The following is a 17,507-nucleotide window of genomic DNA, read 5'->3' on the forward strand; positions in this document are numbered from 1 at the left end:
TACAGCATCTCTATCTTTCCTATTTTCTCTAGCCTACTAGCATGCATGTGGTAGAATCCCTAGTTAATTTCCAGGCTGAATGGATGAACTGTCTCACACAAGAAGTTCCAAACATTCTGTATGTAGATAACGATTCAATTTTTTTAGTGTCCAGAGATTAATATTGTTGTTGGTGGTGAGACTGCAAACTAGCTTAAAGTTTCATACCTACCTGTGGTAGGCTGATGTCAGTCATCCTGCAACATAACTTAACATTTGGTAATTTTATTTTCATGTATATAAAAATCCTTTCTGTAAAAATATCCAAAGCTTTTAGTTTGGGAAGTTATAATTAACACTGTTGTAGCCATGGGATACCTATTAATAACACTATTGTCTTGCAGATTGAAGATAAACCCATTTCAGAATTAGCACATCTGTATTTGGTAACAATCACCTGAGTTTTACTTAAAAAACTTATACCACTTTCTTCTGCTGGTATGGTCTACCAGTAAATGTATAACATTGCACTTTACTTTTTGTACCTGTCACCCCTGAAATAGTCACTTTGCAAGTTTGCAGCTCAAACACTCACTGAAACATCATCTTGAAGAGACGTTTCTCAGATTTATAGTAATGAACAGCATCCTGCTGGACAGATTTGAGTTCACCCTTAATAAGAGTATCATCTGGCCGCAATGTCAATGCTATACCGAGGTCACGTTGGGCAGCCTGGTAATCCCCGAGCCTGTGCCAAGCCTGACCACGCCTGTACAGTGCTTTCACACTCTGTGCATCCAGTGCCAGAGCACGGTTGCAGTACATTAGAGCCTCACGGTAAACATTCTGACGTAACTTTGTTGCAGCCATATTTTGCAGGCATGCTAGTTCTGTGGTTGCTGCAGCGTTGATACATTCTGGTTGAGAGCGCAGCCTGCTGGCAAGAATATCACCAAGTAGCAAGATTTTATTTTAAACTAGAGTGAACAAAGAATAATACTTTACTGTATTAATTAACACAAATGAGAAATGTAATCAGTTATTGGCAGTAGAGAAAAATTATTTTCAATGTAACGTTTACTCATTTATGGAAGTGTGCATTGTATTGATGTAAAGTGAGTAGGTCATAGGTGTAACCTCAATAGCATTGTGAGAAGAGCATGGCATGCTGTATTTACTGCATTGAAGTCTATGCACTGGAAATAGGAAATGACTGTTAACAGTTTCAATTCAAGTCATGACACCCTTGCATTTTGTGACCATTGCTCTTATCAATGGAGTTATCCTGGCATGCCCCACAGTCTGTCCCAAAATTCTGGAAATAAAGCTCCTGTGTTCTGCATGTTCAATTGAGTATCTCCTGCATACTTCACTGGAGTAGCTCTGTGGGAGGAAGGATAAAACAGACAAACTCCTAAGTTCAACCTAAGGATTGTTTCCAGAATGTATCTTTCAGTGTCTGTACTCCTTGTGTTAGAATATGGATGAATAAAATTATCATCCTCTCAAAGTATGAGGGTTGACTGAAAAGTAATGCCTCCACCTACATAACTCTTCAACAGTTGGCAGCATTGGTATGCAGCAGGTACTGGTTTGTTCCATAGCCTTTTCTCTACAGCTCCAGTTGGCACTTAGCATTGAACAGTTGTATGGAACCCTGCGCAGACAGTCAGTCAATGCGATGTAGGCAACGCGCAGGCATTGAATTCTCGACAGCAGAAGGTGTCACCCCAAAGGAGATTCATCAGAGAATGAAAGCAGTTTATGGTGATTGTTTTGATGTGAATACTGTGCATCTTTGGGCAAGTAAGTTTAAAGGTGTTGAGGCAGGAACATCTGACCTGTGTGATAAACAAAGAGTTGGATGTCCTGTGACAGCAACCACAGAGTTTCACAAGCAAAATGTTGACAGACTGATTCAGGATGATCGTCATATCATTCAGAGAGAAACTGCAAGAACAATCGGCATTTCACAAGAATGTGTGGGTCACATTACTGCTTTGCTTGGCTATCAGAAGGTGGGTACCCCGGATGTTGATTCCTGAAATGAAAGCGCACAGACTTGAAACTTGTCAGAAACTACTCTCACATTACGATAATGAAGATGCACAGTACTCACATCAACACAATCCCTATAAACTGCTTTCATTCTCTGATGAACCTCCTTTAGGGTGACACCTTCTGCTGTCAAGAATTCAATGACTGCACATTGCTTACATCGCATTGACCGATCGTCAGTGCAGGGTTCCATATTATACACTATAACAACACAATCATTCAATGCTACGGCTTCCTGCCAACTGGAGCTGTAGAGAAGAGGCTACGGAACAAGCCAACGCATACCAACGCTGCCAACTGTTGAAGCGTTACGAAGGCGGGGGCATTACTTTTCAGTCAACCCTCATATATTCAGAGTTGCTTTTTGGGCATGAGTAAATTTTTTGGGATGGAAGTACTCAGCAAATTCTGCGTGTGTTTGAGAGAGAAAGAAAAGGGGGGAGGGATCAAAACATACCGTAAACGCTATGGTGGTTCTACAGATGTGAAGATGGCTACAAGAGAAAAGTAGTAATATTAAACGATGTTTTCAGAAATTATAGTCCTAAACATGTTAAAAAAAATCTTGACAATGGAGACTACTGTACTTAGTATTCTGGAATTGACCACACAGCAGAAAAATATAAATTTTGGGGCATATCCAGAAACATATGGGAAGTGAGGATAGTAAACTGACATAAAGTACCTAAATATAGAAAATTAATCTAGGTGTCACTCAATACTGTAAATATTGTATTTGATACCAAAATTGTGAGAATGATGGACTGGTACTCACCATATAGTGGAGAGCTGAGTCGCAGATAGGCACAATAAGAAGACTGTCAAACAAGTAAGCTCTCAGCTGAAAGGCTTTCAATGGAACTAGACAACACACAACTCTCTCCGAAAGCTTACTTGTTTGACAGTCTTTCTGTTGTGCCTATCCATGACTCAGCATTTCTGCTATATGGTGAGTAGCAATCTATCCTTTTCATAATATTGTCATTATTCCATCCTGGATCTTCCACTGTATTTGATACCAACAAGACATAGCAATTAGAGACAACATTTACGGACAGTAAGTCATGCAGAAGGCATGTTGTTGTCCACAGATGAACACAAATGGCAGTTCTTCTGAATAAATATCCACATAAATGATTTGATGGCTAAATAGAGAATAACTTCATTACTTTACAACACTTTTCTGTTAAACAACACTGATAAGCTAACAACTGCTCTCAGTTCCATTCACACCTGCTGCTGAAAAACAGGTGTGTACAATCAATGTTTTATCAAAGGCAATAGTGTTTCACAGAAGTAAAAATAGTTGGTTTGACAGTAAATGCAGCATGTGTGATCCTCAAAATAGGTGAGACTCTCACCTCTCAGGGTTTCAGAGATCTGCCCTTTCTTTTTAACCTTCCCCAACCTAGTCCTCTTTCCTTCCTAAAAAGGGCTAGTAGTTCTGGGAACTACAATAGTTTTGTGTACTTTCATGTTTGTGTGTGTTTATTGACAGTACTAAAAATTTTGCATCATGAAGTTATGTGCAGGTCAGCAATTCTGTCTCATAATTTTAAATTATATAATTATCGACTTAGAGTAGTGGATTCATGGACTAAACTCCTTTCTTACATCATTTTTTTACCTTATTTATGAAAACATGTCAGATCATACCATTCTATATACCGGAGAGCTTTTTGATATTTAGATTCTGCATTCGTCATGTTTCCTTTCCTGAAGTAATGGTTTCCAGAGTTCTTTATCTTCACTATTGCATCTTCAATGTAATTCATCTAGAAAGGGAACAGTGTAATAAAGTTACTTAACATTTCTCAGGAACATTCTACGGTAAAAGCAATGGGAAATGTGCTTATTAATAATATAGATAGAATAAAGAAGAGAAGAGTGAGTTATAGTAGTTGTGGTGGTGGTATTATGTGGCTGTGGCTCATCATTGTCATTCTAGAGTTTGAATCATGGTACTTAGCCTCTTTACCTAACCTTTATATATTTCACCTGGGGATTATTTGTGTTCCCTTCCTCTTATAGCACCAATACATCTATCATTATATTCTACTTTGTACAAAAAATTATTATTTTTTTCATGCTATACAAATATGAGTGGACATGACCATCCACCTGCAGGTGAATGGCAGTTCACATCCTGTGTACTCCTTCTGTTTTACTACTTGAACACACACACAATAAAAGCAACACACCAAACTATTGAAAAATCCATTACAGAACAACAATAATAATATGAAAAGGATAGACTGCTACTGACCATATAATAGAGATATTGAGTCGCAGACAGTAACAACAAAAAGACTGCTAAACACCAAACATTTTAGCCAAAAATCAACAGCACTTAGCTGCCCTACCATTTACCCTTCTCTAACCCGTATGCTCCCACAAGAAGCACTTTACTGTCCCCCATGCTACCCTGCTATCTCTCCCCTCCCATTCCAGCCTCCTCATTACCCCCCATCACCCAGAATGTTTCTCTCATCATCCGCTGTTGTTTGCAATCTGGCCTTGTCAGTCAGAGGCAGTGGTCGTGTGTGTGTGTGTGTGTGTGTGTGTGTGAGAGAGAGAGAGAGAGAGAGAGAGAGAGAGAGAGAGAGAGAGAGAGATTCAGAAGAAGGCCTTTTGGTCAAAAGCTTACTTTTTTTTAGCAGTCATTTTGTTGTACTTGTCTGCACTCAAGGCTTCCACTATATGGTGATCAGCAATCTATCCTTTTCATAATATTGTCATTATATCAAACTATTCATTAAAAAAGTTGCTGACACAATAATATTAAGTGAAACCCAATAATCAAATGAAACAATCTTAAACAGTTGATTTATTTTCATTTAATTCCGATCATTATATGGCACAGATGTTCAAAAATAAAGAATAAAGAATGTTTTCATATATAAAAAATACTAAGACAATGTACAAATTTTATTTGAGACTTGAGTAAATACAAGCAGATGACACTTATTAATTTAATGTATCAAGCATCTGTTGACATATCTGCAAACACTGCACTTCTGAATACAAGTTAGCTAGTAAGATGGCCATCAAGAGTGAAGCTTATAAAAATGAAGTCTTGCTTTTCAAGTACAACTTCTTCAATATGAGATGCTGATAGGCATCCTGACTGGCTCTTTGTCATTCTTTTGTGTTTGCATATGTTAAACCAAAGAAATGTGGTGGCTATTCAAAACATCTTTATGTCAGACAGTGAATGAGTAATATGTGCTGCCTGCCAATGGACGCCCTTCCACAACTTCTAACAGTTGCCTAAATTTATAACAGTTGACTAGTTTGATTGTTGCTATTCTGGGACTTTCTTGGAACAATAATCCAGAACCCTCACATTCTCAAAAATTTCTGGTTGAATCTATTATTTATTTCTTGAAGCACTGGAGTTCATTTTTTTTTAAGGAATTGCAATAATGTATACAAATGTGTGATGGACAAACTGTACTCGGCCGAGCCAGGAAGGAAAGGTTATTTAAGAGAGGGCAGTGTGGACATCATCACATCCAGAACACAGACACTACTGAAAATAATGAATGATGATCACACATTTTATTTCAACAAATGTTAAAAATAATACAGCTATTTGCTGCAACTTCTTTCAATTCTCATAGACAAATGAAGTTGCTCTGGTTTACTTCCGACATGAAAATCTTACTGTAAATGACATGATCAACCACAGGAATTACCAGTAACCACTGGTCTCCAGATAATGCTAACGGTGTCTCTGTACGTAGTGTTTATGTTATAAGCATTTCTCAGCACTCACAGCATAATTGCACTGTAACATTTATTTCATTCAACTTACATACATTAACAATGGAAGCCCATATATAGCCTACCAGAGTAGGTCATTGATGATTTGCTTAAAAAAGTTGAAGCACATACTGCAAACATATTTCTACACATTGTTATGTAAACTGAAGGTGAAGGGTGAAGAAAAGAAAGGGAAGGAACTAATGATATCAGCTGCATCGGGACTTTATGCGAAATCAGCGGTGACAAGTGAAAATATGTGCTGGACTGGGACACGAACCCAGGAACACCTGCTTACTAGGCAGTTGCATTAACCACTGTGCCATCAGGACACAGTGCTTATCACAAATGCGCAGACTATCTTGGCACACTGCACAGCTGATTTACATTCCAACCTAGCACCACCTATTCACAGTCACATTGTGTGTCCTCTATTCTCACTACTTTGAGCTTCCCACTGGAGATCGAATGTAATTGTGCATCCACACTGAATGTTGTTTATTCGTTGCCCATTGAGGCGAATCAGTTATATGAATGACACCATGCATTTATATAATATTTCTATGCTCTGATTAAAATTAATGGTATTTGATGTTTGCCAAGTCACACTACAGTGATGCCACATTGGGTACCAACTGCACCTTTTTCAAGGCTCGGACAACAGTGAGAGGTCAGCCAACACAGGCAGAATACAGTTGCTGCTATGGTCATTAACATTTAAATGGGCTACTGAGAGTATCATAATGGATTACATGCGCACACCACACTGCAAGTGAACATATACACTTTAGCACAATGGCAATGTCGGATGGTATGTATGTGAACTGAGAGCTTTGAATGGAAGAACAAAGTTCAGAGGTGAGAAGTGTCACGTAACAAGAAATTTGATCGAAGTGTAATAGAGTCAACTGAGAAGATTTTATAACAATAATGGAAATTCCTAAATGGAACAATATGTACAATAAGTGAAAGGCAACTGCTCACCTATAGTGAACTGATGTGTGGCATGTAGACATACGTAACAGGTAACAATATTCATGCTAGCTTTTGAGCTCTTCGTAATTTCTTGCAAAAGTCACACAGCAACCACATAGACATCCAAACAACGTTCCCAAGACCATGGTGGAGCTGATTATTGATTATTGAAAACTGTTGCCTGGGCTGATGGATGTGGAGAGGGGATATGGACAGACGCACAAGACAAGGAGGAACAGTGGGATAATATGAGGCTGGTCTTTTGATAGATGACTCGGCAGCTGCACAATGAGAGGGTAGAACACATAAAAGAAACAGAGAGAGGGAGAGGGGGGGGGGGAGCAGAAGGGGAGGAAGTTGGAGACGATGGAGAAGGAAGAAGGAAGGGAGTGGATAGACAAACCGAGAGGGGCGGAAAAAGGGGGAAGGAGGCAGGAAGAGGGGGGATGGAGGGAAGGGGAGGGTCAGGAGAGAGAGAGAGAGAGAGAGAGAGAGAGAGAGAGAGAGAGAGAGAGAGAGAGAGAGAGAGAGAATATGCCGGTGTGAGAGGGGGGAGTGGTTGGACAAGGCAGCATACAATCTGGGCTACACAAGTTAGCAGAGGTTTAGGCCAGAGGGATTGCGAGAGTATAGGGTATGCTGGAGAGACAACTCCCACCCGCATAGTTCAGAGAAACTTATGCTGGAAGGGAGCATCAAAATGTCCTACATGGTGAAGCTGTTGAAATAATTTGTGTTGTAGTGTGCAGCCTGTTTGGTAGCTAGATGGTCAAGCCTGCAGTTTACATCAGTTTGGTGGTGGCCATTCAAGCAAGTAGACAGTGAGTTACTTTTGAAGCCCACAGAGAATGCTGTGCAGTGCTTGCAGCATAGCTGATACACAGGGTGTTTCATAATTAACTGCATACATGCACAGAGTTGAAAGCATGTGATATCATAAACATGTTTCAGTTAACATGGGCTCTAAAAATGCAAACCAATGCTATTCACCTTCAATATTTTGAAAAATCTCTGCTTTACATATTTTAAGAAGTGGCAGTATGGATCAAAATATGAAAAAAAATACCCAGTAAACACGGACTCTAAAGTGCGTACATGAAGAGCTTAGAAGATAATGTCGCTGTGTTGTAGCTGGACTGAGCCAATATGACACGTTATCTTCCAAATGATCTGTCACTGTGTGATTACCTCTGATACTTCTTACCGTAATTACTTTCTTGTACTATCACTTTTCTTGAATTTTCTTGGTGTACTAGACGTGCTATGCAGTGCCACCAATTCTTGCCGTGTGACTTTGTCACCTTCTGTGTAGACACTAGGACTGGAAGAGAACTTAAAATGATTCAAGCTATGAAATTATGTAACCACTTTTTAAATAACTCTTCTGTATTTTGTTACACATAACAATTACGACATTAGGTGATCAGATCTCTTTATTAATTTTTATCTCACAACAAACTATTATAACATGCATACGTCTTGCTTTGACATTAGCAATCGAGAGAGTGACTGTTCTAACAATGGTTATTTATTTGCTTTATCATATTCTTGCATGTGTCCTTTTGATCCTATCCTCCAACGAACCACCAAGCCATGATGTACAAAGAACAAGCGAACTTCGACAGCAAAAGATGCACAATCGCCACTGCACCTTGTCGAAGTATGGAGCTGGCAGCCTTTGCAGCTGATTGTACATTTGTTAATAATATCTCTCACAACAGGATGTCCACCTAAACTACGTTTCAAGTTAGCCTGTTCAGGCTAACTTTCGCCAGCCTAACGCGAAATATGTGAGACACGTTAGTCCGAAGAATGTCATATTACACCTCAAGCTGTGAACACTTTTTCGTCTTCAGTACTGTGAAACACACCTCTTCTACTGAACAAGTGCTCATAGCTCTTAATATTATCATTTTAGAGCCCATGTTTACTGGACATTCGTTTTCTTGTTTTGGTCCATAGTACTGCCTCTCAAAATATAGAAAACAAAGAGCTTACAGTAGAAGATATTTGTTTCACAGCATCGACTATGAAGAAGAGCTCATAAAGTACACATTTTAGAGCCAATGTTTACTGAGTTTTTTTGCTTCATGTATTGCATATTTTCAACTGCATGCATTTACACCACTAATTATCATACACCCTTATAGTGTGGTTGCTTTTACACAGTCCTGCCTTTTACGGGGTAGAAAACACCTGTGGCTGGACTGTGGTAGGTGGTGGTTGGGTGTACTGGACAGGATCTGCACCTAGGCCAACCACAAGGAAATGACCCATGGGGCACAGGATTGGGAGCAGGAATGGACAGGGATATTTTGTGGGTTGGGTGGGCAGCAGAACATTACTTTGGGTGATGCAGATAGGATATCACACCTATCAGGACACAATGAGAGGTAGTCAAAGCTCAGGTGACAGATGAGGTTGAGCTTTTAAATGCCAGGATGATACTGGATGATGGGTGCTGGTCAGTGGTTCATTAACAAGTTTACTGGTGTCAAGTGAGAAGACCTGTTTATGAAAGAGCGGGATAGGATGTTGTATGTCAATAAAGGCTCTCGTAAAGTTATCAGTATATTTTGACAACTCCTACTCTTCACTGCAGATGCGGTGTACACAGGTGGCAAGGCTGTCAGTAAGAGACTTTTTGAGTTGGAACAGACAACAGTTTTCAAACTGCAGGCTGGTTGCTGGTTTGCTCAATTTGGCCAGAAGTACTTATAGAGCCATCAGAGAGATGGAGATCAAAACCTAGGAAGGTTGCTTGTTGAACTGAGGACTAGTGGCAATGGATTTGATAGTAGGTATCCAGGGTATAGGGGAAAGAGCACAGGTTGTCTGTGCCACAAGTCCAAATAATAAAAACGTCACTAATGAATCTGGACCAGACAAGATGACCCATAAATAAGTTGGCATAGGATGGTGCCATGAAAGTACACGTGGCAGCATCACAGATTCATTTATAAATTTGGCCCCTGAAAGCAAAGTAGTTGTGGGTCAGGATGCGGTAGGCCAGGAGAGTTAGAAAGAGTTGATGGGTTTTGTATCACGAGGACGTATGGAAAGGTAGTTTTCCATGGCCAGAAGTCCATAGGCATGAGGGATATGGTGTATACGGATGTCACACCCAAGTGACCAACAAGGAGTTTCGTGATATTGGAACTGGAACTGAGGAAAGGTGGAGAAGGAAGTGAGCAATCCATTGAATACAGGATGAGAGGTTATGGACAATAGTTATGAGGTATTGGTCAACAAAGGCAGAGGTTTGTTCTGTGGGACCATTGAACCTAGCCGCAATTGGGTCACCAATAGGGAGGCCTGTAGGTTTTGGAATTTGGAGAGTAGGTGAAAAGTAGGAGAGACTTGGGGGGGGGGGGGGGGGTTACTGGTGTGAGAATGTAGAAGGGTACAGTTGTCAGGTTTTGGGTTGGACATAAAGTCTTGAGGAGAGGCTGGAAGTCATGTCGGATTTCTTGGAAGAGACCATGGTAGGGTGCAGAGCTATCAGAAAGTTGGTGAAGACCCTCAGCCACACAGTCACTGCAATTTATGACCACTTTGGTTGATCCTTTGTCTGTGGGAAGGATAATATGGTCTGAATTGATTTTCAGGTTATTGATAGCTGTGTGTACTGTAGGGGTGATGTTGGATTCACTGGAGAGGGATTTAGGGATAAAAGGTGTGTGTGTGTGTGTGTGTGTGTGTGTGTGTGTATGCACTACCCATTAGTCCTGTATAGGTTAGAAGATTTTATTCAGGTTTAATTGAGTTAACAGATGAACTGCAAAAGGGTTTTGTTAGTGGTATGGTCACAGCTATAATTTATACTCCTTGGCTACAAAAGGTTACTTCCTTTCCACAAAAGTATTTAAAATAGCTTTCATTATAGAAGTGCCATTCATAGTGTTTGTGACTACCAAGCAGGGCACTCAAGTTCAGTTCCTAGTACTTTCAATACTTTTTCCTTGATGGGAGGACTTGAATGAATGGTACTGGGTATAATGATGACAACTGAGGAGCTACTGTTTGTGAGAGCCAAATCTAGGAAGGTGGCTTGTTGAATTGAGGACTAGCTGCAGTGGATTTGATACTACACTATGTGAGCAAAAGTATTCGGACACCCCCAAAAACATACATTTTTTATATTAGGTGTATTGTGCTGCCACATACTGCCAGATACTCGATATCAGAGACCTCAGTAGTCATTACACATCATGAGACTGCAGAATGGGGCAGTCTGCGGAACTCATGGACTTCAAACATGCTAAGGTGATTGATTGGGTGTCATTTGTGTTATACAACTGTACGTGAGGTATCAACACTCCTAAACATCCCTATTACACTGTTTCCGATGTGACACTGAAGTGGAAACGTGAAGGGACACATACAGCACAAAAGCGTACAGGCCGACCTCGTTTGTTGACTGACAGAGACCGCCAACAGTTGAAGAGGGTCATAATGTGTAATAGGCAGACATCTATCCACACCATCACACAGGAATTCCAAACTGCATCAGGATCCACTGCAAGTACTATCACAGTTAGGCAGGAGGTGAGAAAACTTGGATTTCATGCTCTAGCAGCTGCTCATAAGCCACACATCATGCCGGTAAATGCCAAATGATGCCTTGCTTGGTGTAAGGAGCGTAAACATTGGACAACTGAACAGTGCAAAAACACATGCGTGGAGTGATGAATCACAATACACAATGTGGCGATCCGATGGAAGGGTGCGAGTATGATGAATGCCTGGTGAACGTCATCTGCCAACATGTATAGTGCCAACAGTAAAATTTGAAGGCGGTGGTGTTATGGTGTGGTCGTGTTTCTCATGGAGGGGGCTTGCACCCCTTATTGTTTTGCATGGCACTATCACAGCACAGGCCTACATTGATGTTTTAAGCACCATCTTGCTTCCCACTGTTGAAGAGCAATTCGGGGATGGCGATTGCATCTTTCAAGATGATCAAGTAGCTGTTCATAACGCATGGCCTGTGGCAGAGTGGTTATATGACAATAATATCCCTGTAATGGATTGGCCTGCACAGGGTCCTGACCTGAATCCTACAGAACACTTTTGGGATGTTTTGGAATGCAGACATCATACCAGGCCTCACCGACCGACATCAATACCTCTCCTCAGTACAGCACTTCGTGAGGAATCGGTTGCCATTCCGCAAGAAACCTTTCAGCACCTGATTGAATGTATGCCTGCTAGAGTGGAAGCTGTCATCAAGGCTAAGGGTGGGCCAACACCATATTGAATTCCAGCATTACTGATGGAGGGTGCCATGAACTTTTAAGGCATTTTCAACCATGTGTCTGGATACTTTTGATCACACAGTGTAGGTATCCAGATTATAGAGGAAAGAGCAAAGGTTGTCTGTGCCACAAGCCAAATCATAAAAACGTCACTGATGAATCTGGACCAGACAAGATGACCCATAAATAAGTTGGCATAGGATGGTGCCATGAAAGTACACATGGCAGTATCACAGATTCATTTATAAATTTGGCCTCTGACAGCAAAGTAGTTGTGGGTCAGGATGCGGTAGGCCAGGAGAGTTAGAAAGAGTTGGTGGGTTTTGTATCACGAGGACGTATGGAAAGGTAGTATTCCATGACCAGAAGGCCATAGGCATCAGGGATATGGTGTATACGGATGTCACACCCAAGTGACCAACAAGCGGTTTCGTGACAATGGAACTGGAACTGAGGAAAGGTGGAAAAGGAAGTGAGCAGTCCATTGAATGCAGGATGAGAGGTTATGGACAATAGTTATGAGGTATTGGTCAACAAAGGCAGAGGTTTGTACTGTGGGACCATTGAACCTAGCCACAATTGGGTCACCAATAGGGAGGCCTGTAGGTTTTGGAATTTGGAGAGTAGGTAAAAAGTAGGAGAGACTTTGGGGGGGGGGGTTACTGGTGTGAGAATGGAGAAGGGTAGAGTTTTCAGGTTTTGGGGTGGACATAAAGCCTTGAGGAGAGGCTGGAAGTCATGTTGGATTTCTGGTATGAGACCATGGTAGGATACAGAGCTATCAGAAAGTTGGTGAAGAACCTCAGCCACACAGTCACTGCAATTTATGACCACTTTGGTCAATCCTTTGTCTGTGGGAAGATTATTATGGTCTGAATTGATTTTCAGGTTATTGATAACTGTGTGTTCTGTAGGGGTGATGTTGGATTCACTGGAGAGGGATTTAGGGAAGAAAGGTGTGTGTATGCACTGCCCATTAGTCCTGTATAGGCGAGGAGATTTTATTCAGGTTTAATTGAGTTAACAGATGAATTGTGAAAGTGTTTTGTAAGTGGTTTGGTCATAGCTATATTTTATACTCCTTGGCAACAAAAGGTTACATCCTTTCCACAAAATTATTAAAAAAATCTTTCATTATAGAAGTGCCATTTACAGTGGTTGTGACTACCAAGCAGGGCACTCAAGTTCAGTTCCCAGTACTTTCAATACTTTTTCCCTGATGGGAGGACTGGGATGAATGGCACTGGGCATAATGATAGCTGAGGAGCTACAGGAAGGAAAGATGGTGGCTACTGTTTGTGAGAGCCAAAATTACATTTGAGAGCGTACTGTGCAGATCACTTACCTCTCTGTATCAATGTTCAGTGACATCTTAGGCAGTGGATGACCAACACTCGATCGTGTGCATTCTCTACAAAGCCTGATCATCGAGTTCTTTTCTTGTGGCACTTCTATATTTATTTCTACAACAATATCTGATATGATTATAATAGAAGGAAACATTCCACATGGGAAAAAATATATCTAAAAACAAAGATGATGTGACTTACCAAACGAAAGTGCTGGCACGTCGATAGACACACAAACAAACACAAACATACACACAAAATTCTAGCTTTCGCAACCAATGGTTGCCTCGTCAGGAAAGAGGGAAGGAGAGGAGGGAAAGACGAAAGGATTTGGGTTTTAAGGGAGAGGGTAAGGAGTCATTCCAATCCCGGGAGCGGAAAGACTTACCTTAGGGGGAAAAAAGGACGGGTATACACTCGCACACACACACACACACATATTCATCCACACATATACAGACACAAACAGACATATACTATATGTCTGCTTGTGTCTGTATATGTGTGGATGGATATGTGTGTGTGTGTGTGTGTGTGGGAGTGTATACTATAGTATATGTCTGCTTGTGTCTGTATATGTGTGGATGGATATGTGTGTGTGTGTGCGAGTGTATACCCATCCTTTTTTCCCCCTAAGGTAAGTCTTTCCGCTCCCGGGATTGGAATGACTCCTTACCCTCTCCCTTAAAACCCAAATCCTTTCGTCTTTCCCTCCTCTCCTTCCCTCTTTCCTGACGAGGCAACCGTTGGTTGCGAAAGCTAGAATTTAGTGTGTATGTTTGTGTGTCTATCGACGTGCCAGCGCTTTCGTTTGGTAAGTCACATCATCTTTGTTTTTAGATATACAATATCTGATATTCTAGATATTTACTAGTTTTATATCATAAACTGAAATTCAAAGTGAAATTCAGTGTATGAAAAGTCGCATGTGCTACGTTAATTTTAGTTCCTTAGAATCTATATGAACACACAGTTGTTTTGCAGACCTCTGTTGTAAAAGGGTGTATACGTGGACATCGAAAAAAAATTCCCGGATTTTTCCCGGTTAAAAATACACTTTCTCCCGGGTGACAGTATATTTTCTCTTATCAATTCTTTGATTGGTTATGGTTTTATACCCGGGCATACAATATCCCGGCACTTTAGAAAGCGAAATTCAGGGGAAAAAAGACACGTTTTGGAAACATCTTTGATGTGCAGCAACATGTACGCTGCGTATTTTCGTATTACGGAAGTATACACTGGAATTCCACCAAGCACCGCATGTTACTTTCCGAATAATTGAAATCGAGATTTCGATGCGCTTTTGTGGGCCGTTCGTAGCTCATGTCACGTGATCTCGCCAGTGGATGACAGCGGATATTCAGAGCATGATTAGATAGATTAGATAGGACACGTGATGTACTCAGCCAACACCAACATCACTGTTAAGTTGCATGAACACACAAACAGGGAAAGTTAATAGTTTAAATTAATATACATAGTGTTGCTAAAAGAAAAGCAAAGTTTTTACATATACTATTGTTCTCGAGCTGCAAGAGAAGCTAAGCTTTCGCATATACTGTTGATCTTTTTGTGCTTGTTACACTTCAAGATATATCACACAAATGTGCCAGTAAAATTTTTAATAATGACATAAATGTCTGATCTTCAAGGTTCGAAATTCTTCTAAATGGCGCGTCATCAAAGAGTTGATTTTTAAATGAGATTTAAACGCTCTGTGATGTAATAAATTCATGGTACATTCTTGCACATAGTTCAACTTACGCAAAAGGATATTTACTTTGAAAGTAACACATTTCAAACCACTATTCGCAATATTTTCCCGCGACCTGTTAGAAATAGGTTCGTTTCAGCAGTTGCCAGAAAGAGCAGATAACAGGCGACACTGCACTTGTGTAGCTATCAAGACGTAGGAAGCCCGTATATGTGTACTTGTAAAACATTGAGAGATCATACATTATGTCATAAAAGAAACAAGACATCAGAGGATACTGCAAGAGCATCGGAATTTCGTGAACAATATTAAAATGTGCACATTTAAAGTGCATACTTAAAGTGCACATTCGTATGTCTGGATTTCCAATGATGTAGACCTCGACCTGATATTAAGCTTTCCAATGTGGTTTTTGGGATGTAAATTTTCTTGGGCACAAGTACTGTATTATATCATGTTTAGTTCTTTATTATGTAATAATGCCACATGTGCTAGAAAATGAAAATGTGCACTTGAAATGCAGTGAACAGTTGAAACTAGCAAGTACTGTGGAATTAAACATTTCGTTTCGAATACATTGACTGCCTCTGCGGAAAAGGTTAACAAAAGTCAAATTTCTTTAGCGAACAGACAAAAATAACTTCATTGTTCCGCAAGGCGATTAATGCTTGACTGTCACAAAGGTGGAAATAAAATAAAATCTGAAACTAATGACATATTTTACCCTTAACTAATTATGTGAATGTGTTTTAATTCACTTGATAGATCCCGGACACAGATATCCGTGTTGTTTTCATTTGACGTGAGAGTAAATGAAGGAGAAACAGCAAAATCACTAAATGTAAATAAGGGTCATGTGGAGACAACCCACTATAACTCAGACTGCTCTGTGCATCAGCCCCGGATCTATGACATTTGCGAACCGAGTCAATACTAAAAAAATCGAATTTTCAAAATATATTCATCTTGTAGCGCACGTCTTTCTGAAAAGTCTGAAACATAAAACTTATGTATTCGAGGTAATGTAAGACACATTATTTGGTCTTAAGTATGCCAAAGTGCAGTGCCGCGCCTCTTCACAAGCATTTTTCTACAGCACGTCCAAACTATATTCAGGCGAGTGGAAACTGAAATGTCCTGTGGTGCCTCTCCTACTCCCAGTCAGCCGGTTTGACAGCCTGTCCCTCTTTAAAAAAATCTCGCAATTAATAGCGGATGGGATTATTTGTAATCGAGAGAACAAGAACTCGTCAGAAAATTTGAACTGTTTATTGCCTATTAGTTAATAACTTGCTGTTTTGTGTGACATAAAATTAAACATAGGATATATAAAACCAATACTGACAAGAGATAAGCAAGAAATTACACATTTCTTCAAACCTTAGCTCCTACCATTTTTCTCTCTCTAATCTTGCTTTACATGGTGTGCTTTCCTTTCTGCGAAAGAATCTATTACCTCATCAAAGTTCGTCAAATGTTTGGCTACATGAAAAATCGAAATGTCGTTATCTAATACTGAAAAAGCTGTTAATAAAAATAATACCCAAGACTGGTGTGGTTTCTCTATCTGATTACGTCTACTTTGTCACTGTCTGCTAAATGAAACAAAATAGGCCTTTCTAATATGGCAGCAATTTTGTAACACACCAAATAAACGAGACTGTTTTGGCACAAATGGCCATTTTTATAACACGACACAATATAATCCAATAAGTACCAATATCAAATACCTATTAGGCCTACTACAAGCAAAAAACTTTATGTTACGAAACAGTTTCACATTTTGTTCATACGCACCAGCTTCTCAAGCGTGAGATTGAAAAGTAGTTTTATGAAATTTTTATATAAATATGGAATCGTCTTATTGGATCAAATGGCTCTGAGCACTATGGAACTTAACATCTGTGGTCATCAGTCCCCTAGAACTTAGAACTACTTAACCTAAGGACATCACACACATCCATGCCCAAGGCAGGATTCGAACCTGCGACCGCGGCAGTCACGCGGTTCCAGACTGAAGTGCCTAGAACTGCATGGTCACACCGGCCGGCGAATCGTCTTATTCTTCCATAATTTGTGTGATGTCCCCGGTTTCTTCTACTTTCTCGTTCAAACAATCTTGACATCACCAATTCTGTAGCTGTTGCTGCCACTGTCAAAATTTGTTCGCCGATTAACTTCACTAACCCTGTCACAATCACAGGTTTAATTATCCCGTGATAATTTTCCAGTTAGGCATTATTAAGTGTTCGAACAACACGTTTTCTGCATTACTTCCAGAATAGAACTTACGCGTCTGCTAGTCGGGAACTGTACAACTGGTCCTTACTAGTGTAGCGATCTGGCTAAAAATTTTCTGTCAAAATTTCATTTTTTTGGATACACCGAGAAGTTAATACGTAATAT

At 40.2% G+C, this 17,507-nt stretch overlaps 1 protein-coding gene across 2 annotated transcripts in view; it reads right to left on the reverse strand.

Moving 5' to 3' along the window:
* Window positions 1-399: 399 nt before the first annotated feature.
* The window catches only part of LOC126412850 (peptidyl-prolyl cis-trans isomerase D), a 58,302-nt gene continuing 41,194 nt past the window's right edge, over window positions 400-17,507 (reverse strand). Inside the window, exons 5-6 of one of the 2 annotated variants that reach the window (XM_050082705.1) lie at window positions 3,694-3,812; window positions 400-916 (exon numbers count right to left, since the gene is read on the reverse strand). In XM_050082705.1, coding sequence (XP_049938662.1) covers window positions 571-916; window positions 3,694-3,812 — 465 coding nt within the window. In that variant the 3' untranslated portion in view covers window positions 400-570. The remainder of the gene's footprint in view (window positions 917-3,693; window positions 3,813-17,507) is intronic. The other variant, XM_050082707.1, reaches the window with a different exon arrangement.

The sequence above is a fragment of the Schistocerca serialis genome, chromosome 7, assembly GCF_023864345.2.
Source record: "Schistocerca serialis cubense isolate TAMUIC-IGC-003099 chromosome 7, iqSchSeri2.2, whole genome shotgun sequence".
Lineage (NCBI taxonomy): Eukaryota > Metazoa > Arthropoda > Insecta > Orthoptera > Acrididae > Schistocerca > Schistocerca serialis.